Genomic DNA, 24,744 nt, shown 5'->3' with positions numbered 1-24,744 from the left:
CTAAGTACTAAGAGGGCACGAACAGCCTTTCTCTTCTCCCAGGATCTGTTGATTCTGGGTCGTCCCGGAGATGGTGGGGCTCCGGGCCCCCAGCACCAGAACTGCGGACGCGTTAAGTAGGAGGCAGGTCTGGGGCGCCCTCCTCGGCTCCCCTATGATTGTTGAGGGTCCGGAAACAGCACCCCACCCTGCACGGGTGTAAAAAGAAAACTGAGCCCCGAGAGAGAGAGTGACAGTCACTTCTGGGGGCTCGGGTAGCCCGCCCGGCGCGGCTGTCCCAGCCCCGAGCACCGGGAACACCAGGCTGGCGGATCGCCCGGAGGGGGCGGCGGTGAGGGCGCCCGCGGAGGGAGCCCGGCGGGTGGCGGGGCTGCCCCGGAGGCCGGAGGCCGACGCTCGGGCCCGGGCGGCAGCGGGAGGCGTCGCTGGGGCGCGGCGCGCCTAGGGGGCGGGGGCGAGGCTCCCGCGAGCAAAGTCCAAGCCCCGCGGCCGCAGCGCCCCGCGCGCCCGGCGGCTCGGACAGACAGCGCGAGGTCCGAGGTGAGTCAGGCCCGGCGCTCCGGGCCGCGGCGGGAAACCCCGGGGCCGCCGCGCGCGAGACCCGGACCGCGGGGCCTCCTCCGGGCGCCCCTCCGGCGCGCGACCGTGTGGCCGGCTCGCACGCCTCGGCGGCGGGCTGTGGGGAAGCTGGTTGTACCCTCGAGCTGTGCCGGGGGCGCCGGGAGCTGAGGCTGTTGGTTTCTCCCCAGGTCGAGATGGATCTGGAGGCGGGAAGGAACGGAACCGTCCCACGCCCCGGGAGAGCGGAGGGCGACTTTGAACTGGGCCCCAGCAGGTACCTCCCCGGCGCCCGCTGCTTTCCTTACAGGCGCATCCGCAGGGCCCCATTCGGCTTCGGCAAAGTGGAGCAATCTGTGGATGCCTTTGTGTCGGGGGCTTCGCTGCAAGGGTCTTGTCTAAGGTTCTGACTTTCCTCAAGGAGTGCCACAGAGGCTCCTTTTGGAACAGGCTTAGGAAGAGGCCGCCTTTAGAAGTGCCGCTTCCCCACTTTGTGCGGGGTGACTCGAGGAGTATCGGTGCTGGGTAACGTTCCCCGCATTATATAACTCAAAATCTTTACAGTTAACTTTCATAAACATCATCCGAGTTCGCTTGCCCTAGAGCATCTGACACCGGCTGTGGATGGTCGCGCTTCTGGAACAGGACCCGAGAGGCAAGAGAGCGACAGCGGCAACAGCCACAAAAACCCTCCTCCCCCTGTTAATTCCTCTTCCGCCAGGGTTATCCCCTCCCCCACCCCTCTCTCAGCACCTCGAAGGTTCGCGTTTCTCCCTCCCGGGCAGTGAGGTGGGGAGGGGGACTGTGGACAGCCTCAGTCTTCCGTAACCTGCGCTTCCAACATCAGTGTTTGTTCAGGGCAAGCCTCAGTCCTTCATTTGCTGGTTGGTTCTCTGAGGCTGACTGGCTCTCCGAGGCCCTCGTTAAGGGCACTTCACAGGCCTTAGTAGGGGCAGAAATGACCAGTCAGTGGTGTGTTGTCTTTGTTTCCTCTTTCAGTGGAGGAATCGTGAATCATTTTCGCCTTTAGCCTCAAATAGTTTCTGAGGCGGTTATGGTCTCTGAGTTCATGCCAGGCCACCCAGGACTGACTGACCTGTGTCATCAAGTAATCACCCAGAGGGACAAATTTATCAGGTTGTGTAGTGTGTCCTCAAGCTGCAAGGGGCCTGATTAGCCAACTGAAAGTATGCCTACCTGATGTTTAAAGAATCATTTTAGCCTGTTAACTTCTTCTTACAGTGGTCCTGCTCTGTTCCTTCTAACCACCATGGTATTCATTCATAGAAAATTTAGTTTGCCAAAGAGAATTAGAAAACAGATGGATGGTATTATTTCTATCAAGGGGGAAAAAAATGTGGTTTTCATCAGCTGGCAATATAGGCTGGGATTGACTGTGAATCTATAAATAGATGGCATTTTTATGAAGGCTATTTATGTACTGCACTGGCTGAACATTTGATGAGTGCACAAAGGAGCTGTCCCTGCAAAAGATGCAGTAATCCCCAGAACTCAAGGGAGTTCTCAGAAATGAAGTTCACAGCCTTGTCTTGGAAACACAAGAAAACAATTCAGAAGAGAAATACAGAAAGTTAATAGTAAGTTAAGACTGTGAGATTAGGAAAGTACATGTTGAGACTAATTTTTATTTAAGAAGAAAAATCAGATCAAAGCTTATTCATTCCAAGGAAGTCAAGCTCCTTCCAGTTATTTAGGGCAAATGGCAAGTCATATGCTAGTTCCAGTCATCCTGCTATACTGCCTATGGCACCTTCTTTTGAACAGATTTAGTGGCAGATGTCTGTCTGATTTTAACAAGTGTTCTAAATAATTTGGGATCGAGTTTTAGGAGCAAAATTTATCACCTACTTAAATTAAATAATTAAATTAAGCTAAATAAAAGTATTTCGATTTTAAAAATCTCTATCCTCATGGAGTTTGCATTATTGTTGGGAGGACAGACATAAAGAATACTTGTGCAAAATAAGTCAGCTACAGCAATTAGAAGGTAATGAATGCTATGGAAAATGTTAATCAAGGCTAGGGAATTGGGGAGGGCAAGGAGGAAGTAATTTGCAGTTTTAAATAGGGCCCTTAAGATAGGTCTTATTGGGAAGGCAGTATTTGAGGAAAGACCGGAAAAGACATGAGAAGGAGGGTGGTGTGTGGGTGTCTGAGAGGCAGCATTCCTGGCAGAGGTGTCTGACAATATAAAGATCGTGCTGTGAGAACGTGTTTGGTGTGTTCAGAGAACAACAGCAGAGAGGCCAGTGTGGCTTGAAGCAAAGCAAACAGGAATAGGAGTAAGAAATCTGGTGAGAGGATGCCTTGGTGGCTCAGATGGTTAAGCAGCTGCCTTTGGCTTAGGTCACGATCTCAGGGTCCTGGGATCAGGCCCCATAATCCAGCTCCTGGCTTAGTGGGGAGTCTGCTTCTCCCTCTTCCTCAGCCTCTCCCCCTGCTCGTGCTCTCTCTCTGTATCTCTCTGCCTCAAAAGAATAAATAAAATCTTTTTAAAAAAAGAAATGTGATCCAAGAGGTGACAAAGACATCATGTAGGGGCCAAAAACCCAATGTAAGAATTTTGGCTTTTACTTTGAGAAAAATGGGAGCTATTATAGGCTTTTGGAGCATAAGAGTAGCATGATATGACTTGACTCGAGCTTGGGAATGATTATTTGCATGATGTGTTGAGGGCAGACTGAAGTTGGCACAACTGAAAGTTGAGAAACTAGGCAGGAGTTCTCCTGGGCTATTGGGATAGCAGTAAAGTAATGAGTAGTGGTTGAATTCTAGTTGTACTGCGAATATAGAGCCAACAGGATTTCCTGATACTGCTTCCTTTCGTCCTTCAGAAGAGTAGACTTTACTCTACTTTTAGATCAATACATATTTTTTTTTAGCAACAGAAAAATTTAATTATTTGGTAGATACTAACCTATGTATTTTCTTTCCATGTATGAGCTCTGCAAGGCAGGTGACCCTTTCTCATCCATCCAGATATCCCTGTAGTACCTTGGACAGTTACCTTTGCACTTGGTGATTGCCTTGCAATTTCTTAAACTGGTTAATTTGGACACTTTGTGGATATCGCTGTTTTATATTTGAAAAAAATAGATGTGATAACTACTCAGGTTTATAGTCAGTGACTGAAGCATTTGGTAACAGTTTTAAATTCAAACAATTATATATATATATTTACAGCAACCAAGACAAGAAAAAGAAGAAGAGAATGAACCTGATTGGACCATTAACTTTGGTAAGCCATGAAATATTATATATGAGTAATTCTTATTTCCATTCAAATTTGGTGCCTTGAATCAACAGATGTGGAGTCAGTACTTTATGATTGTCCTAGGTTGGTCATCACCAGACCACATTCTCAAGGTAGTTGATAAAAAAGGTAGGATAGGCTGGCTATGAAACAGAGCAGAGCTAGGACTTGTGTTCATAGCACCTCATGCAGAGATGTGTTTTCCTGAAACAGATCTCTGCATTTGTTTTACACACACACACATATCCAAATTTTGTTTAAAATAAGCTTGCATATAAAGAAAGTGATTGCTAATTACAGAAATTTAGAAATAAGGAAGAAATCTATATTCCAAGAAAATTGATTACATATGGAGCAACATTTAGAGATTCTGATTATGTTTAACACAATTGTCAGTGGTTTTCTGCTAGTACAAGGCAAGTCAACATACTTTTGGGAGAAGTCTAATCTGGTTTTCATTTGTAATATGTCTCAGAATAGTGGGCCAAGAAAGTGTTTCCCACATTGAGTAAGTATGATGGGTTTCAAACTCTGACCGATTATTCCATAGCAAAAAAGATGGTATTAAGTGGCATGTCAGCTGAAACCTCCAGCTTTATAAGTAAATGGATGAAAAGGCACAAACATTCTTAGTCTCAAACACTGGTGCACGTTTCTCATGTCATAACAAAGCCCCTATTCATTCTCTTCTCCCTTATTGTTGTAGTGTTCTTATTTTAAAAATTTAGTGCTTTAGAGAATAAATTGTTTATAAAACTAAATCTGCATTTAATGCACATGTGTTAAATCTGCCTCCTATAGCAAATAAAACACCACAAACTTTGAGGCAAGAGCTTAGTACATTTAATTTGAACTTAAAAGTTAAAATTTAAATTAAATTGAAATATAATCTTTTTTCCCTTGGAATAGATACTTTTTTTTTTTTGTCCTGAAAGAGGTTCAGGACAAAACTGTTTTTAACAAGAATTAGAAATTCATTGTTTGGTTGAAAATCACTTAAATTTAAGTTTGCTTAAGAAACTGTGCTATTGCTGTGAAATGCTTATAATTTCAAATTTAAGCTCAGAGACAGTGAAATTTTATTTAAATAGCATGAAAAGCATTTAAAATGATTCTCAATTTTATGTAAATGTTCACTAAAGAGAACATGACATGATGATCAGATCCTGTGCTTGTAACTGTGGTCAGTAGACCCAAGTGCTCTATGTCCCTTCCTCAGAGCCACTAAAATGAACCTTGGAAACACTAATCCTTTTTCTAGCAATTTTGGGGATACTTCTCCATTTACTCTCGACTTTACCGGCTTCCCTTGATCTGCTCCAAGCTCCACCTAGCTTCTGACCCTTGTCTCTTTCGGCACTCTAGCTTGCCCTGCATGTTTGATGATGGAATTTGGCCTTCCCATACTGAACTTCTGGAACTCTGTGAGAACAGTTTGCACACCCTCCTCCCCACCAAGTGTGTCTGACCTTAGACTGTCCTGGCCTGTTGACCCTGTTTGACTCAGCTTCAGCTCTCAAAGACCCCACTCTGCCAAGCCTGACTTGTGACTCATTCTCCCCATGACTGTCTTGTCCCCAAAAGGGGTAGAGTGAGAAAACTGGGTGACTCAGTTGATTAAGCATCTGCATTCAGCTCAAGTCATGATCTCAGGGTCCTGGGATCAAGCCGTGCATCAGGCTTGCTGCTCAGCAAGGAGTCTGCTTCTTCCTCTCCCCGCCCCAACTCATGCTCCCTCTCTCCCTCTCAAATAAATAAAAAATCATTTAAATAAATAAATAAAAAGGGACAGAGGTAAGGTATAGAAATGGAAATGTAAGGGAAGGTAGATGTAATCTAGAAGAGAGAGGAAGAGAGAAGACAACAGAAAGATCCATAGAATGATAGTAAAAACCTGGAAGAAAACATGAGAAATGAGAGAGGGCTAAAAAGACAGTGAGGGACAAAGTCTTTGACGTCCTGGGACATTGATTGGCTGGTTAGTTCTTGGGCATTGTACATGTCACTATAACAACTAGTGTCCGCCTTCTAAGTGATAGTACTAAATACACCGTACAGTGATACTTCAAAATCTAGGACCCTTGGTGTGGCCAAGGTGTGACCCACCAGGCCTTTTTTGCCTCTTTCTAACATCAGCTCCCATACTCTGCACTCCAGGATTTCCCCTGCAGGGAGTTCTCTGAGCACTGCATGTGGTTTCGAGGTACCTTGCTTTTCTAAGCCTAAATACCCCCAATTCATCTGTTCCCTCAATTCTTCTTCTGCAAATTCTCCCTTATCCTTCCAGATTCTTCAAGGAGCATCGTCTCCATAAGCAGGACTTCCCTAGAATACACATGTAAGCACTCCATAATGCTTTTTCATTTCACTTCTGAGCTGCCTTTTAAAAAGCTACCTGAAACCTCTTAAGAGGAACTTACCCACAAGACTCAGGGGATCTGTTTCCTCCTTATTTGTAATTCTCTCTCTGAAATATTTTGAATATTGTTTTGAAGGATGTGATGTGTGTATACTTAGCGTTTTCTCCTAGCTGCTTTTAACTGACTACATAGTAGCTCTGGAAGATCAAACCATATTTCTTCATGGAGCTAAACTTTTATCCCTTCTGATTATATTATAATCATTCAACCAAAGAAGATATTGATGAAACAGAATCAGAGTATTTCTTCACAGGATATAAAACCAAGAATCATAAAATTAATCTGTCAATAATTTGGATGGAAATCCTCCTTTTTCCCTATTACATTTATCTGCAACTACTGACCTTAAATAAAGTACTAACCTTAAGTAATATTATTGACCTTAGAGGAGCCTGGATGCCTCAGTTGGTGAAGTGTCCGACTTTTGGTTTCGGCTCAGGTCATGATCTCAGGGTCCTGGGATCAAGTCCAGCAAGGGGCTCCTGCAGGGCTCTTGCAGGGCTCTGCACTCAGCAGGGAGTCTGCTTAAGGACTCCCTCGCTCTCCCTCTGCCTTGTTCCTCAACCCCTACTCACTCTCACATAACTCTCTCTCTCTCTCTCTAAAATTAAATAAATAAATAAATAAATAAATAAATAAATTTTAAAGAAAGTAAGGACTCCCTCGCTCTCCCTCTGCCTTGTTCCTCAACCCCTACTCACTCTCACATAACTCTCTCTCTCTCTCTAAAATTAAATAAATAAATAAATAAATAAATTTTAAAGAAAGTACTGACCTTAAATAAAATCCAAAGAATATATAGTTACAGAGAAAGAAAAATTCTTTTCTATAAAATATTCTTTTATTTTCTTTCTTTTTATTTTGTAGTTTCGGTATTCTGACTGGCAGGATAAATTATTGATGTCCCTGGGCACCATCATGGCCATAGCTCATGGAGCAGGTCTCCCCCTCATGATGATAGTATTTGGACAAATGACCGACAAATTCGTTGATACTGCAGGAAACTTCTCCTTTCCGGGTAAGCATTTGTCTATTTTTTTTTTTTAACATACATTGTACTCCTTTAACTGGATGAAAGATCAAAGGTTGATTTTGCTCTTTCTCGTCCACTTAATTAATGGTTTGCCCTCTGGCTAACTCCAGGTATCACTGAAGAAGTTATAAAATTTTCAGAAAATTCCTTGAATACTCTTTAAATTTCAACCACTAGACCTATCCTGTTTGACTTTTAATACAGAATAAGAAAATGTACAAAAACTTTTGCATCTAAATAAAGCAGGGAAATCCCTCTCCTTGAGGACAGCAGAACTGTCATCTGAGTACACCTATGCAATGTCCATCCTTTTGGTGATGACAGACATGTTTCAAAATACTTCCGTTAGTATGGCCATACTTCTTAGCTACACTCAGCTTATAAATCTTTTGCTGGATTTCTTTTTTCTTTTCTCTCCCTGCACCCTTTTTGTCAACATTCTGTCCATCTTCTGACTGTAATGTGTGGTTCAACCAGGTTGACTGGAGCTTGATCTAACACTTCACTAAAGAGTAAATGGTTTCAGTATGAGAATGATGTGTTTTGAAACCCACACAGAGGAGTGTAATTACTAAAGAGCCAAGGATTCTCATAAGTTAGGGTCACCTGTAAGAGGGACTGTAGCAACAGCACTAGAGTCAGGTTCCAGTGGACAGAGTTATTTTCATATTAGCCATGTTCAACACAGATGGTGAAACCTTAATGCTTTCTACCAAGCCTCATGGCCCAGCTCCTCCCAAGAGACCTTGTAGGCACTAGGCCGGAAAAGATTGAGGGAAGCTATATTGGCACACAGATGGTGTAAAGAAGGGAAAAAAATTGATAAAGATATGGCAGCTTACAATGCAAAGATACCTAAGAAAAAGTGGACTCTGGCATTTAGATCAGTTGGAGTTTTCAGGGTTTGCTGATTCAGAACTATGTATTTGGTTAGCATTGCAGAACTTAAGTGTTATTACCTAAGAGAATAGGATTGCTTGATTTGTACAATAAGGTCTATTTACATAAACATTAATATCTTTTAGAAATCTAGTAAAGGTACCTTTTAAATTTTTATTTATTTATTTTTATTAAAGATTTTATTTATGTGTTTGTTAGAGAGAGAGAATGCACACAGGTAGGGGGAGTGGTGGGCAGAGAGAGAGAGGCTGGGATCCCAGAGGGGACCCTGGGATCATGATGTGAGCCAAAGGCAGATGCTTAACCAACTGAGCTACACCCAGCTGCCCCTAAAGAATAGACTTTAAATAAACATCATCTCTACAAGATGAGCAACTGTGTTCTGCTAAGGCTAAGTACAGATATGTACAGATCTTCTCTCAACTTCCATGATTTTTGCTAAACTCTAGGACTCTCAACATACCGGTGAGCTCTCGGGATTTAGACTGAGTAGGAAATTTAAAGATTTCACTTTCTCCAAAAAGGTATGACAATATTATCTTTACAAACTACTAAAGAGTGGGCATTGGAAATTAATAACATTTGAGGGACTTCTCATCGCAAGTCCTCTAAGACAGCCTGTAAGCCTGATGTCAGATGTGGCTGTGGAAGACCAGGGGTCATTTCATCTGGAGGTTACAGAAAGTAAGTTGGCAACTCTGGGGAGTTTATCACCCCAGCAATGACAGGTTTTTAAGTGATTTGCTCATGCCATTCCCCTGAGAGACCTTGAATTTGACCCTGGGCACAGCACATGGCACCTGTCTGCCATGCCCAGCTTCAAAGCTACTTGGTTGCATAATTAGAAACAAGTAAAAAACAAACAAACTGTTCCAAATAAGAAAGTTGTGGAGTTATTCTGGTCCTAGTGAAAATAAAAACAGGACTACTAAAATGGATCCAAACACTAACTTACCTGTGTTAAGTGTAGGGCATTATTTTAACCTCATTTTTAAAAAACTTAATTGAGATAAAATACATAACAAAATTTACCATCTTAACCATTTTTAAGTGTGCAGTTCAGTGGTGTTAAGTATATTCACACTGTTGTACAGTCAATCTCCAGATTTTTTTTTCATCTTGTAAAAACTGAGACTCTGTACCCATCAAACCACCAGCCCTGCCTGAGGCTCTGTACTCAGCACAGAATCTTCTTGTCCCTCTCCCTCCCGTCTTGCTCTCTCTCTTTCCCTCAAGTAAATACAAATCTTTTTAAAAAGGCACTTTTGGGATGCCTGGGTGGCTCTGTTGGTTAAGCATCTGCCTTCAGCTCAGGTCATGATCCCAGGGTCCTGGGATCGAATCCACCATCAGACTCCTTGCTCAGTGGGCAGCCTCCTTCTCCCTCTCCCTCTGCTGTGCTCTATCTCTCTCTCAAATAAATTAATACAATCACTTTTTTGAAAGTCTATTCTTAAAAATTGTTGGACCCTTGGACAGTTGGACTTACTGGGAGTCAAATAGGAAGGGAATGTTACAAGAAAACAAGGTTTAAATTACAAGAGGGTTTGACAGTGAGTGATTGTGAAGAAAGCACATCCTATCAACAGAATAAAGGTCCTCAGTGACAAGGTTTTTCTCTCACAATGAATCAGTTGTGTAGAAACTGAGTTATGTGTGTTCTGCATCCAAAACCTCAATGACAGAGTCAAAGGAGACATTTTTTATGAAGAGTATCAGGAACTTAATATATTTTATGTCAAGTATATGTAACTGTAATGATCTAGAAAATTCTGTAGAGAAATCAATATACACTGCATGCCTTTGTATTGCCACGTGGTTGAGAGGAAAAGGCATTTTGGAGACCCCATTTATTTTAAGTAACTATACGTACTAAGTTGCCTGGACAAACACCAGCTCTTTGCTTTGTGCTGGATATTTCCATATGGTAAGAGAAGTTCTAGGCAGAACTGAGGAAGGCAGACATTGATTTGAGACTTAAATACGACAGTTAGGACTCTCTTTATAATGTCTCCCTAGGTAATCCTTAAGATATGCGTTTATTTAAACCTTTCACTTACTAACTGTATGACCTTGGGCAAGTTACTTAACCTCTGTGATTCTTACTATGCTCATCTTTTAAAGGTGATCATAGACTTAACAATAGAATTAAATGAGATGTTTACAAAAGTAGAAGATAGTAAATGATTGATAAATATTGGGAAAAACTAACTGTGAATACTTGGAAAAGAAGTGACCGCTCTAATCCATCCATCTACGGACTTTATGAGAGCGCTCTAAAATGAATAGGCAACTTCAAGAATTCTCCATTTCCTTATTCTGGGAGGCATTCAGGCAAACCAGAGTGAGGCCCACCCTAACACATTAGAATCAAATGGGGACATTTTTTAGAAATGTGATGCTCTAGCTGCCTTCGGCTCAGGTCATGATCCCAGCGTCCTGGGATCGAGTCCCACATGGGGCTCCTTGCTCGGCAGGGAGCCTGCTTCTCCCTCTGCCTCTGCCTGCCTCTTTGTCTGCCTGTGTTTGCTCTCTGCCCCCCTCTCTCTCTGATAAATAAATAAAATCTTTAAAAAAAAAAAAAAAGAAAGAAATGTGATGCTCTAGACTCAGCCCGAGGTTCTGACTGAACTGTTCTTGCATGAAGCCTGGGCAAATGTATTTTTTTCAAGCTCTCCATGTGAGTCTAACAGGCACATAGCACTGAGAACCCCTGAACTAGGTGACTTAGAGGTTGTTTATGAGACCGAGGTATAACAGGTAGCATCTGAGAAGACCAGGCCTAGGCCCTTTCAAATCTAGAGTCGCATTAGATCTCCAGATCTAGAATTTCAGATCAAGAGGCCCATGAGATGTCCAGGTCTAGAATCTTATGATATTTCCTGGTCTAGAATTTCAGATCTAGAGTCCCATAAGATTTCCTGGTCTAGAATTCCAGATCTAGAATCCCATGACTTTTCTAGGAACACATCAACACGTATCTGCCTTACTTTAGTCCTTGGGCAGCAAAAACTTTCCTAGGAGCTCCTAGGGTTATTAACCCAGGCCTAGATTGCCATTCTTGGCTTGGACTCTAAGGAGCATTTCAAATTTTGAATGCCCATAGATTCTTATTTCCTAGGAGAGAGAATCAGTCTGAGTTATAATGTGCTCACTGAGAGAGTGTAAACATTTGAAGGAGGCATTTAGAGGAGAGTAAAATTCATTCAAGATTCTACCTGATTTTTAAGTTCTGGGGGAAAACTAAACCTGTACACATATATGTGTGGCATTTCCCCAAGGTTTGAACAATGATTTCCACCATTACCAAGCTTTAAGTAGCTTGTCTGCCTCTAATTCCAAATACCATTCCAATTTGGCATCTGAAAGCGGCCATATTTAAGAACTCAGGGAGGAAGTGAGCAGACACAACTGAACTGATAAGAACAGAAGTGAAATAGGGTCTGACTCCCAAGGACCTGAAAGCTGATGGAGAGCTAGATTAATAAGCAGAAACATTTTACCATGAACATCAGCGGAAGTTACAGTTTTGAGGGAGAAATTATGCCATAGTCAAGGCTGCATGCCTGGTAATTGATCCTGAGTTTAAGTTTTAAATAAGTTTTTAAGTTTTAATGTTTAAGTTTCGACTTTAGCCCCTTTGGAAGAAGATAAGGAAGATACACCACAACCAGAAAACATTACTATGGGGTTATTTATGCATGATAAGTGAACAAAGACTAATTTCTGTCTTAGCACCATGGTAAATAGGGAAATATCTACTTTGGTATGTTTTCTCAACAGTGCTGTGGTGGTTATTTTGTTCTATTATTTTGGCATGGATTGTTTCTTTTATACTTTTTCATTTTGTGGTTGTGTGTTTTTCAATTTTTAAAGACTTTTATTTATTTATTTGAGAGAGAGTGAGAAAGAGCATGGGTGGGGCAGGAGAGGGAGAAGCAGACTCCCCTCTGAGCAGGAAGCCCAACTCAGGGCTTGATCCCAAAACCCCAGGATCATGACCTGAACTGAAGGCAGATGCTTGGCCAACTGAGCTACCCAGGCATCCCTCACTTTGTGTTTTTTAAGAAGTGAAGATAGTCATTACTGCATGAAACCATTAGTGTAGTATGAAGTTAGGAGCTATATGTATAGTGTGAGGACTCTCAGCCTCCTTGCTAACTGTGTGACTTTGGACAAATTACTTTATCACCCTGTGCCTCAATTTCCTCATCTGTGAAATGGGAATTCACAAAGGAGTCCTACATCATAGGGGTGTGGTGAAAATTAAATGAATTAATACATGTAAAGTGTTCAGAACAGAGCCTGGCAGATAACAAATGCTCAATACATGCTAGCTATTATTACAACAGGAACAGCACATAGACGTTTTCATCAAATTAGTTCAAATTAATATACAATAATATTTCCTTCCAATCAATACCACTTTAAAAATACCAGAATATAGTTTTGCCAACAAACAAGATGTGGAATCCAGGATCACAACCAATTGCCAGTGAGCAACTGTCATATCTTTAGACAACTGACTTATCTTCCTTGTCTCTAATTTTCCCTCCTTTACAATGCATGTAATTCAGCCTTTGTACCCCTGATGGGAAAAGGAAGCACCCAAGGGAAAACACACATGTAATCAAACAAAATTAACAAAAGCAATTATCTATAAAGTACATTTGGCCTCTAAGAAAAAATGCCCCTTGAATTCTGTCCTTTCTCTTGAAACCATTTCTTTTTTCTTCCTCTGCCTTCTATATGCTCTGCCTGCCCTCCATCCACTCCTCTCTGCTGCCTTAGGAACCTGCTTTGCTAAAGTCCTGAGACCGCCAGGATCAGGGACGAACCTAGGAGAGCGATCTTTCCCCATCTGGGCCCTAGATGTCCTGCATCTAAACCCGTGGACTCTCTATTGGAGCAAAGTGAAAAGTATTCATTGAGGTTGAAAAAAAAAGAAGATTTTTAAAACCTGGTAACATCTATTAATAGTTCAACTTTTCAAAAATGTCTTATTTTTGTTTTGTTTTGTTTTTATTTAGTGAATTTTTCATTGTCAATGCTAAATCCAGGCAGAATTCTGGAAGAAGAAATGACTAGGTAATTGGCTAATACGTACATATATATATATGTAGGTATTCTATATATAAATATACATTTATATATATAACTATGATATACTTTTAAAAATGTTTTATTTGAGAATAATTGCAAACTTTCAGAGAAATAAGAATATACAAAGAGCCTCTGTATAGTCTTTACATTTTATTATATTCTTTGACCTATTGTTATCATTGATTTTTTAATGATTTATTTATTTTAGAGGGAGAGAGAGAGAGAGAGCAGGAGTGGGTTAGGGACAGAGGGAGAGAGAGAATCTCAAGCAGACTCCCTGCTGAGAGTGGAGCTCCAGTCCAGGACCCCGAGATCATGACCTGAGCCAAAAATCATGAGTCAGCAGCTTAACTGACCGAACCACCCGGCACCCCCTGGCCGGTTGTTATCGTTATACCCAGTCCCCTCACCGCCACCATCTGACGTAACTTGCATACATCATCGTGGCCCCTTCCTCATAAATACTTCAGTGTGCTTTCTAAGCATAGGATACTCTCTTCATAACCATAGCACAATTATCAATGTCGGCGAATTTAATACTGATACAATACTTTCATCTAATCTATCATTTGTATTCCAGTTTTGTCAGCTGATCCAATAATGTCCTTTATGGCATTTTTCCCTTCCGTCAGCCTTCTTTTTTTTTTTTTTTTTTTTTTTTAAGATTTTATTTATTTGACAGAGAGATCACAAGTAGGTGGAGAGACAGGCAGAGAGAGAGGGGGGAAGCAGGCTCCCCGCCAAGCAGAGCCCCATGTGGGGCTTGATTCCAGGACCCTGAGACCATGACCCAAGCTGAAGGCAGAGGCTTAACCCACTGAGCCACCCAGATGGCCCCCTTTGTTCTTAAGAGAAATCTCAAAAGCCTGTGCCATAATGTTTGTATGCTTACTTATCAATTAATCCTGCTGATTTAAATGAGCTCCATCCATATGCTACTGCAGGCCTGAAAGGCTTCTTTCTGGAAACAGTTTGTAAAATTATATAAAAAGTATCTTTGAGAGTATCAAAACTGAATTTGTTCTTTTTTTAAAATTCTATTTATTTGAGAGAGAGAGAGCGAGCATGAGCAGAGCAGAGGGCATAGGGAGAGGGAGAAGTCGACTCTCTATGGAGCAGGGAGCCCGATGTGGGGCTCGATCCCAAGACCCTGGGATCATGACCTGAGCTGAAGGGAAATACTTAACCAACTGAGCCACCCAGGCACCCCAAATTTGTTCTTTTTAATGATACTAACTTTCCTCTAACTTAGTTAAGACTTCGCTCAGGGGCGCCTGGGTGGCTCAGTGGGTTAGGCCTCTGCCTTCGGCTCAGGTCATGATCCCAGGGGACTGGGACCGAGTCCCACATTGGGCTCTCTGCTCAGCAGGGAGCCTGCTTCTCCTCATCTCTCTCTCTCTGTCTGTCTCTCTGCCTATTTGTGATCTCTCTCTCTGTCAAATAAATAAATAAAATCTTAAAAAAAAAAAAAAGACTTCGCTCAAAGTTAGTTTGAATTTATGTTTTTGGCATACTATTAAAAGATATTTTTGAATTATGCCAGAGAGCAAGAGGGTTTTTTGTTTTGTGTGTTTGTGTGTGTATGTTTGTGTTTTGTTTTGTTTTGTTCTTTTGGCGGGGGGGGGTGTCTTTCTGTTAACAATGCAAGAACACTTATATTAAGAACCATTTCACATGCTCAATCTGGTTATTCCTATACCTATGGTATGTGAATAGTAGTGAACTTTTTCAATACAATAAGATATGCAAGTCTGGAATCTTAATTATGAAAGAAGAATCACATCATATCTACAAATTGTCAATATCAGTTTTAAGATGATCCATTAACACCATTATTTTTTGCAATTAAGCCCCAAATGTTTCTGTTTTCTGGCAATTCAAGTGAACAGATTTGCTGTCATCCTCTTATAGTTTAAGAAAGAGAAGAGAAAAAAATTTCATGTGTATTTGTTATGATGTCCTACACAATCTATATGATTTTGATAAACTGAATCCCCAGTTCTGAAGATTTTCCTGAAAAAGATGAGTAAATTAAATAGTATTTAAAAGAAACTTCCTAATTATTTTCCAGGTATGCATACTATTACTCAGGGCTAGGTGCTGGAGTTCTTGTCGCTGCCTATGTACAAGTTTCATTTTGGACTCTGGCAGCCGGCCGACAGATCAGGAAAATCAGACAGGAGTTTTTTCATGCTGTTCTACGACAAGAAATAGGCTGGTTTGATATCAACGATACCACTGAACTCAATACACGGTTAACAGAGTAAGTGTATTGTTTATGTCACACTTTCATAATGAAATTAACCACTAACTATGTGAAAATGTGCCATGGTTAGATTTTAAACTTAAAAAATTACTAGATGAAACATTTGGATACGTACTGGGAATAGATCACCTAACAGCCGTTTCTAGCATCTGTAGCTTATGCCCCCGTGTGTTTTCCTTATCAGTTTGTTCTCCTCAGTGATTTAGTAGGTTAATTTGAAGACTGGGCTCACATCTTATATTTGTTTCTCTCTCTGTGGAGCTTGCTACAGGGCCTGGCAGATGTTATGCATTCAGTTAAGATGGTTGAATGAATGAGTAGATGTGTGAATGAAGTCACAGCGAGGCTTGTCTTCGTAATTGTTGGCTCTTCACTTATTCGACAAATACCTGAGGGCCTATTACATGCCACGCACTCTTCTAGATGTTTATGATATACCAGTGAACAAGACAAAGATCTCTGCCCTCCTGTTGCTTACTTTCCAGCAGGGGGAGATAGATGGCAAACTTTGCCTTACTGGGATTCCTGGCAAAAGAGTCCTGAGCAAATGAAGTAAAAAAAGAACAGGCAAAGTTCTTTTATTAGGACCTGGTTGGCCTCACTACAGACTTCAGCTTTGCCTCCTAGTGAAATGGGCAGCCATTGGGAGTTTTGATGTGAGGAGGAACACGCTGAGACTTCCATTTTCAAAGGATCGCGCTGGCTACTGTGTTGAGAAGGGAGTGGGTTGAGGGTAAGGCAGAGGGTAGAAGCAAGTAGGCCTTCCTTATTAGTGTTGCTATGCCCTTCCTGAACCCTGCTTTTAAACACATGGATTCATACGTGCAGAATGCTAGTGTTTCTCGAATGGGATTAACTAGTTTAATAGCATCAACTTTAATGATACAAACTTCTTAGAGGCATGAACTGAACCTGAATTTCTTCCTTTGTGCAGTATTTAGGTGGGGAAAAATCTCATTCAAGAGGCTAAGACTGTGAACGAGGCTTGCCGTAGTGTGAACGAGATTTACCTATGTGTTTGTCAGATGTCTGCTTCAGCCCTCTGATTGAAGACCTCCTGCCTGTAACCACTTAGGTGTGATCTTTTTTAGTGACATCTCCAAAATCAGTGAAGGAATTGGTGACAAGGTTGGAATGTTCTTTCAAGCAGTAGCCACGTTTTTTGCAGGATTCATAGTAGGATTCGTTAGAGGATGGAAGCTTACCCTTGTGATAATGGCCATCAGCCCTATCCTGGGACTCTCTGCAGCTGTCTGGGCCAAGGTGTGTGAAACGGGGGCATTTCCCTGTGTGTTAGCCCACACTTCAATAGTTATTTTTTAACGTGCAGGGTTCGGGTTCTTGTAGTTGTCCATATCTGTGTGACATGTCAGTTGAAACCACATTTAAAAGCATTCTGTTAATGCCATAATAAAGAAATTCATTTTTAATGTGATTTTAAAGGTCAGTTATTATCTCAATTATGGATTTTTTGCACTGCTATTATTTGTTCAGGTAAATCTGCTGACATAGTAGTTTAAACTGCTTAAATGGTTATGTTCCTATTTAAGGAAACACAATTTTAAAACCTAACATTCTACCAAACCATTGCATGAATGTTTTTTTTTTAAATGAAGTTTGGATTTGTTTTATTTATTTTTAACTGTTACCTCTGACAGGTGGCACTCTGCCAACTTGGCCATGCCACAAAAATGTTTGTTAACCTGTTCTACTTCAGACAACACTGCAGAGTTGAGAAATGTTACTGGCCATTTTGCTCTTTTGGAGGTTGATGAACTGCTTAGTGACTTACTTGTAACTCTTTTATTTTGATCATTCCTTTACCTATCTCTCGCAATACCTTGTTTAGTCATCATATTATAAAGCAGAATGCCCATGAGTAGATCTGGAGGCATTGTTCCCATAGTACTTAAAATCATGATATGATAAAGAATAGTGACTTTCCAAAGCAGTAAGATTTTATTTTAGTTCATTTTGCAATTAGCAGAGAAAAAAAACACAGCAGATGTGGAACTTGACGTTATTCCTCAAGGCACTATTAGAGAATTATATGTGGATTTTCTGTTCCTGACTGCTCTCGGGGAGCGTACCACCAGGGGGGATCAGATCTAGCCTTTATAGGGGGTGGAAGGAGTCCCAGGGTCTGGGACACGTACTGTTGTTCACTTCATGACTTCAGTGTCTGGAAAGGGATAGGGTTTGGGAAGAAAAAGCAAGTTAAAGAGTTGACCAGACTGCCTTTTAACTTTTCTCCCCATTCGAAAGTCATGAATGTTTCTCCTCCTATCTCCCCGTATCCAGATACTCTCGGCATTTAGTGACAGAGAGCTAGCCGCATATGCCAAAGCGGGCGCCGTGGCAGAAGAGGCTCTGGGGGCCATCAGGACCGTGATAGCCTTTGGAGGCCAGAACAAAGAGCTGGAGAGGTCAGGAAGGTTCTTTGTCCACTAGATCAAAGAACCCATCTTTGCATCTTGTTACTCATCTTTTGTTGTGTGTGTCTATTACTTGCCTTGCCTCAGTATTAACCCCTCCCGCCCCCAATATAGGGACACTTTCCTGATGTCTGGAGTTTAATGTCAGCCTCTAAAGCAGGGTTCTTACTCTTTTTATGTTCCATGGACTCCATTGGCAGTCTGATGAAGCCTACGGACCCTTCCTTAGAACAGTAATTTTAAATGCACAAGACAAAACACAGAGGATTACGAAAGAAACCAATTATAGTAAAGTACAGTTTTCAAAATATTTTTTAAACTGTGATACAGTAGATATCTGCCTTTGCTGTTAGCATATTAAATAATAAGAGCGAACTCTGGGTTCAGTAACTAGTGTAACTCTGAAGTAGAAGTGCAGGTGAAAGATACTTCAAGATACTTGTTTCAAGTGTAGCATGATCTAAAAATGATCCAAGGTCTCTATTGGCAACAAAGGCATGGTTACTGCTAATTCTGCAGTGGTTTGTTGCCTCTGCTAAGAATCCAAGGAAATGCTATCTTTCAGGTACAAGTTCGTGAAAATAATGATATAATTGTTTCCACCTTTGAATTCCTTGACCATGGATCCCAGGCCACGTAGCCCTGCTCTACAGGAACCTGATAGCCAAAACCCAAAATGCCCAAACAAAGCCCGCAGAAAAGGCAAGTCTGCTTTTCTTTAATGCCCCCAACCAGTTTCCTTTAGCTAGCATGCCCCAGTACAGTCAAAGTATGATTCGGCATCAAGTATTCTCTCTTGCCGTCCTGCCGGACTCCTGATACCCACAACTTTTTGCAAGAGAAATTCTCTGGAAATTCTTCCTCCTCAGAAGCCAAGTTGCCCCCAGTTTCCTCCATTTTCTTTTCCTCTTTTCCTTTTCCTGAAGCCCTCTTCACAAGCGCCATGTTCCGGTTCTCTAATCTCTTCCTTTTTCTCTCTCGCTGCTGCTTCCTGCACACAGTAGCCCCCACAGAGCACACTAACCCTCCCTGGGACCTCAGGATGGGAGTGTAATCAGTACCGCTCCATTAGCCGCAGTAAGCAAGCCGCCTCAGCGAAGGTAATTACAGCATGTCCTCCACTGTCACCGGAGCCTGGTGTCACACGGGGGCTGACCTGAATCTCCCTGGGCCTTGGGGCCCCGCCACAGGGGACTAATCACAGGGCTGGAGGCGGCCTGCCACGGGCTTCCCAGGGACACAGATCTGCGGAAAGAAAGCAGTGCCCCGAGCTGGGCAGGGCACACTGAAAAGTCAGCTGCTTTGAGTAATCAAACACAGAAACTTTTTGGTGGCAACGGCATTTAAAAAAAAAAAACAACAACAAACATCTAATGAATCTTCAACATCTCATTTGGTTAAACTAAAAAGAGAAGTGTTTGTTTTTGTTAGAAACACACTATTTTATATGATATTTCCCCAGTCTCATTTTATAGACATGTATTTTTTTCCTAATTTTAGGCAGCCAGAATTAAGTTTTACACACTTTCTGTACCTAGCATGGAAAGGTAGATTTAGTTTAAACTGATGGAAACAAAAATCGTAATTTATCAGACCCACTGTAGACATTTATATCTTTGTATCAAATCCTGGAAGCCAGAAATATGAATTTTAATTACTACTCAGAAATGTAATATTATGTGCACTATTCAGGGAGAGATTAAATACTAAAACAACAGTAGGAATAATAAGAGGAATAAGAATCACCAGGTTTTGCCTGGTGTGCCCGCACTGTGGTAACTACTCTCCAGAATTCTCTCTCAGTATCAGAATGATCTTGCAAGGTAGGCATTATTAACTCCATTTTATAGATAATGTAACTAAAATCTAGAAAAACCGAGTAAGAACCCCATACAAAGTGACCACTTTAGAACCTTGCGCCCTGGCTTGACAGTGGAAGATCAGTCTGACCAAGAAACAAAACAAAACTAACCAACAACAACAACAACAACAAAAACAAAACAAAACAGAAAAAAAAGTAGGCCAAAGTTTAACACAAGAATGTGTGAAATTCCGGTGCTCACCCAATGGGGCAATAGAAGAAGTCTTTTCTCTTCTTTAGAGAAGAGAAATTGAGCAGTGTAAAGAATCTGTTGTAATCATCCTGAAACATATGTAAGTTTTAGAGCCGTTCTCATTTGGTTTGGTTTCTCTTCTCCTACCTGAACCTCGGCTCGTGATGCTGGCCAGGAAAGTGATGGCTAAAGCTCTCCCATATCCCAGGAGAGGAGTTCAATCCTGGAACAGCTACAGGAACCCTGGTTAGACTGTGAGGGACCAAAGGAGATGAGTCCAGGCCAGTAAAGAGAAGGCTCAGATAGGTTCTAGTCCTGGCTGATCCTGAATTGGTTTGATTGCCAGGAAGCTGGGTTTCAGTAGGGTCTCTTACTTGGTTGGCTCTGTTCCTTAAACCTCCAACTACGTAGGAGGCAAATACGGCTCTGATTATAGATTGTTTTCTTGCTACAACATCTTCCCCTCATTTTCTGGTAGGTATGAGAAACATCTAGAAAATGCCAAAAGGATTGGAATTAAAAAAGCTATTTCAGCAAACATCTCCATGGGCATAGCTTTCCTGTTAATATATGCGTCATACGCGCTGGCCTTCTGGTACGGATCCACTTTGGTTATATCCAAAGAATATACTATTGGAAATGCAATGACAGTAAGTAGTTTTCCTAGTATTTATAAGAAACCAAAAATACTGTTTATCCCTCTACCTTGTGTTTTCTTTCATACTCCTCCTTTTCAAAGAATGAGCCTGATTATAGGCTTTTTTCTTTTGGGGAATCTTTGCTCTGTCCTGTGGGCAGACCTGGCCTTCTAGAATACTCAAGACATAATTATGAGTTGAGGGCAAAAAAGTAGCATGTGGATGGACTACTTGGAAGCTTTACAGCATATAAAAGAAAGTAAAAATTGAATGGATTTATGAATGAACAAATATGGATTGGAGGCATCCTCTTTCTGCCATTGAGTTTCATAATATAAGAAAGTTAACATTATTATAGATCAGTCGTAGTATGAGAGAACGCCAAGTTTATATAATATAAAACATCAGCTATCCAAAACATAAGATGGACATTTATTTTCTGTTTTTTTAGAATGAACATAGATTTTATGATTCAGAAAATGACATATACTAGTTATATGAAGGATTAGAATACAGAATTTTTAGAATTACGGATTACTTAGAATTTAATCATTCATACATAGTTAATGACAACTTTTGGTGTAGATCTCCTGCATCATTATATATATTTATTTTTTTCTTTGAAAACTGGAATTATATTATACATATCTTTTTATAACATTTTTTTAAAAAGGCTTATTTATGTTAGAGAGAGAGCGCACGCACAAGCAGGGAAAGGGGCAGAGGGAGAGGGAGAGGAAGAGAATCCTCAAGCAGACTCCCTGCTAAGTGCAGAGCTTGACATGGGGCTTGATCCCAGGACCCCAACGTCGTGACCTGAGCCAAAATCAAGAGTCAGCCACTTAACTGACTGAACTACCAAGCACCCCTACAAACCTTTTTTGTATAAAGCAGCAATATTTTGTGACCATCTTTACATGTCAGTGATGATCCAAACAACATGTAACCATTCAAAGAGCAATCTTTTAAAACCTTCAGTTTCCTGTGTTTCTTCTAAGCGGAGCATCCTGATCCCAATTTGGCTCTTTGGTGATGAATGGGGACCATTAGGAAAATCAATCATCTCAAAATGTTTTTTGGAATGGTATCTTCAGATTCCATTAGGTGTTGAGGGCTATTTGCCGGATGAACTTTTGTAACTGTGGCGTGGATTTTTCCTTCCTTTTCGTTTTTGTGGGGGTTGATTTTTTTCTCATTTTGGCCTCCTTTCTGGTGGTCAGCTCGGAAGCTCTCCACCTTCTTCACTTCCTCATTTGCTAAATTTTGTAAAGAAGAAAGAAGAGAGAGAGAAAATCCTGACTCGTCTCTCTGGTCCAGCCTCCGCATTTGTACAAGGTGGACAGGGACGCCTCCCCGGCAGGGCTGGAGAGCGGGGCCGTGCTGCTGAGAGCCCAGCCGCACCCTCTGCGCACCAGGACAAGAGTTCTGGTGCATGACCTTTATAACATCTACTTTGGTAGAGACCTTTCTTGCTTCCTTACTTGTTCTCATCTCTATTGCAGTCAGTAGATTAGATATTGGTAGGATATTTGAATTCGGGGTTTGTGAAGTGTTTTTCACTGTGTTCAGAGCAAAGTCAAGCTAAATGTAGAAGTTTTGTCATGCCCAGAGAGAAAGTTTTAATTTCTCTACATTTATGTTTTCTTCAGTTAAGTGTTGCTAATCATATGCATTCCTGAAGCTATATTCTTGGCTTTTCTCCAGTAAAAGGAAATGTGTTCATTTCTGTTTGCCATAGTATAGAATAATTGTGTTTAAAAGAATTATTAATCAGTGCACACAGGTGTGATTTAGTGATTTATGTGTGAACTATTACTTTTAATATAAAAAAGGTTATCAAAATATATATGTAAAATGCTTTTTTTTTTTTTTAAGGGAAATTCCACGGGCCCCAAATCTACTGTGTTTCATCTTGAGAGTTTTGTATAATTCCATGCATAGGTAGAGAAAGTCCTAACAATTTGAATAACATTATTGATGGGCAATGTTTCCCTCTAGTGGCCATTGGCTTCAAAGTCAAGGAGCTAGGTCTGAAAAACCGTTCTGACTGTATTAAGTTCAGGAGAAGAACAACAGATAGTCTCACCAGCTAGACAAAGAAGGGTTTTTGAGGTTAAAGAAGCCTATTGTGCAAGGAAATGTTATATTAACATCATAAATGTTGCCCTTTTGCTAAAAATTATATTTAATGGGATAAACCTAAACTTAATCCTTAGTGTAGTAGGTGTTTCAGAGAGTCGTATTTGAGATAATAACGGGCAGCAGAATGGGGACTTGTAACTGTTCCCCATGTTCTTTCGCTCAGGTCTTTTTTTCAATCCTGGTTGGAGCCTTCAGCGTTGGGCAGGCTGCTCCATGCATTGACGCTTTTGCCAACGCAAGAGGAGCAGCCTACACGATCTTCAACATCATTGATAGTGTGAGTCATTTATTTTCTCCATGGCAAAAAATTCTTTGAGGCTCACATACTTAATTCTGCCTTTAGATGAAAAATCATGTGAAAATAAGGGACCTTTTCTTAGTAATGAATGGAACAAAGTGCCTCTTCTTAATGTTTCTAAAGGTTCATCTTGAAATGATAGAACACTGATCTCATTTTGGAAAAGAACCTCTGCACCAATGTGTGATTACTAAAGTCCAGAACAAAGATGTTTGCTTTTCTGAGTTTTTTCTTCTCTACTCTTGCACCTTTACCCACTGAGCCACCCAGGTTCCCCCTGCTCTTGCATCTTGTAACTGGGCTAGGAATATTATGATTTCTATACAGAGAATGAGCGGGTGGAAGAATTATTGGTGAGACCCGTAATGACAGTATGATATTTTGCTGCGGGTTGCCCCCTTCGAGTAAAAAAATCATTGCATGATTCATATGACTTTGAATCAACTATGCTGAATGCATGCAGCGAAGTAAAGAAAATCGTTTTCACATATTGAAGCATGTCCCTGCATTACACAGATAAAATCCAGAAGAGGTACCTGAAATGTGGTCATGTAATCCAAGCAGATCCTCTGGGTTCATTGACCCAAGTCAGGAGAAACTTGCTCAGCTTCTGATTATATTTACAGTTTACGTTTCTCCTAAATAACTTGGCCTTAACCACGTCTTCACAACCCAAATCCATCCCATTTGCTGTTTAAGAATAAGCTCATTTTCATTAAATGCTGGAATATCTGGCTTTATCAATTCTAATATGTCTTGTTATCTCACTTGTAGAAGCCTGCATATTTGACCATTTAGAAAATGTATGGGGATAGGCCAAAAACTTAAAGAGAGGCATTATAAAAAATGAAATTAATATACTCCTATGTATCAGAAAGTGTCTGATTTTTGCCAAGGAATATTTTCTTACACACACACACACACACACATGCACACATAGTCTACAACTAGGTTCTGTCTCTTGGGAAGGAAGTTGTGCCTTTCCAACTCCTTTTTTTGGAAATTGCTTAGTCATATTCCTTAAAAGTGCAGTTGTTTGTCCTATGATGGAATAGTCATTGAGTTTTGTTTTATTTAGAATCCTAAAATTGACAGTTTTTCAGAGAGAGGACACAAACCCAACAGCATCAAAGGGAACTTGGAGTTCATTGATGTTCATTTTTCTTATCCAGCTCGAGCTGATGTCAAGGTACCGTTAAGTGATATTTGTAAGAATTCCTAACTCAGATTGATTGCTTACTCATCATAAAGAATCTACAGTCTCTATTGTTTTGATATTTACATACTTTTTCCTTTTGGGGTTTTATTCCTTTATGTGATAATTTTTTCAAAGTTCAAACTGAATCAAATTAGTCCCCTTTTAGGATTTAGTTGTGATTGTGTTCTTCTCTTTGCCCTCACAGATCTTGAAGGGCCTCAACCTGACGGTGGAGAGTGGGCAGACAGTGGCACTGGTCGGGAACAGCGGCTGCGGGAAAAGCACGACAGTGCAGCTGATACAGAGGCTCTATGACCCTGATGAGGGTAGGGTAAGTGGGAAGACACGTTCTCAAAGTGGCCAGCAGGGTACCAATTAGCCCTTTGAAAGTGTTTTTTCAGTAGCAAATTTGCATGTGAATCCAA

At 41.1% G+C, this 24,744-nt stretch overlaps 1 protein-coding gene across 4 annotated transcripts in view; it reads left to right on the top strand.

The window, feature by feature from the left end:
- Positions 1–378: 378 nt before the first annotated feature.
- The window catches only part of ABCB4 (ATP binding cassette subfamily B member 4), a 65,480-nt gene continuing 41,114 nt past the window's right edge, over positions 379–24,744 (top strand). Inside the window, exons 1-12 of one of the 4 annotated variants that reach the window (XM_045089759.1) lie at positions 380–540; positions 750–835; positions 3,763–3,817; positions 7,120–7,270; positions 13,216–13,273; positions 15,360–15,551; positions 16,646–16,817; positions 17,856–17,980; positions 20,522–20,693; positions 22,987–23,100; positions 24,200–24,310; positions 24,525–24,650. In XM_045089759.1, coding sequence (XP_044945694.1) covers positions 756–835; positions 3,763–3,817; positions 7,120–7,270; positions 13,216–13,273; positions 15,360–15,551; positions 16,646–16,817; positions 17,856–17,980; positions 20,522–20,693; positions 22,987–23,100; positions 24,200–24,310; positions 24,525–24,650 — 1,356 coding nt within the window. In that variant the 5' untranslated portion in view covers positions 380–540; positions 750–755. Of the gene's footprint in view, positions 541–749; positions 836–3,762; positions 3,818–7,119; positions 7,271–13,215; positions 13,274–15,359; positions 15,552–16,645; positions 16,818–17,855; positions 17,981–20,521; positions 20,694–22,986; positions 23,101–24,199; positions 24,311–24,524; positions 24,651–24,744 lie in introns of those variants that run through there. The other 3 variants (XM_045089760.1, XM_004739653.3, XM_013060913.1) reach the window with 3 other exon arrangements.

Source organism: Mustela putorius, unplaced genomic scaffold (assembly GCF_011764305.1).
Source record: "Mustela putorius furo isolate JIRA1106 unplaced genomic scaffold, ASM1176430v1.1 tig00003845_pilon_pilon_pilon, whole genome shotgun sequence".
In the NCBI taxonomy this organism is placed as follows: domain Eukaryota; kingdom Metazoa; phylum Chordata; class Mammalia; order Carnivora; family Mustelidae; genus Mustela; species Mustela putorius.
Note: the sequence above shows the minus strand (reverse complement) of the source record. Positions and strands in the feature narration are given on the sequence as shown.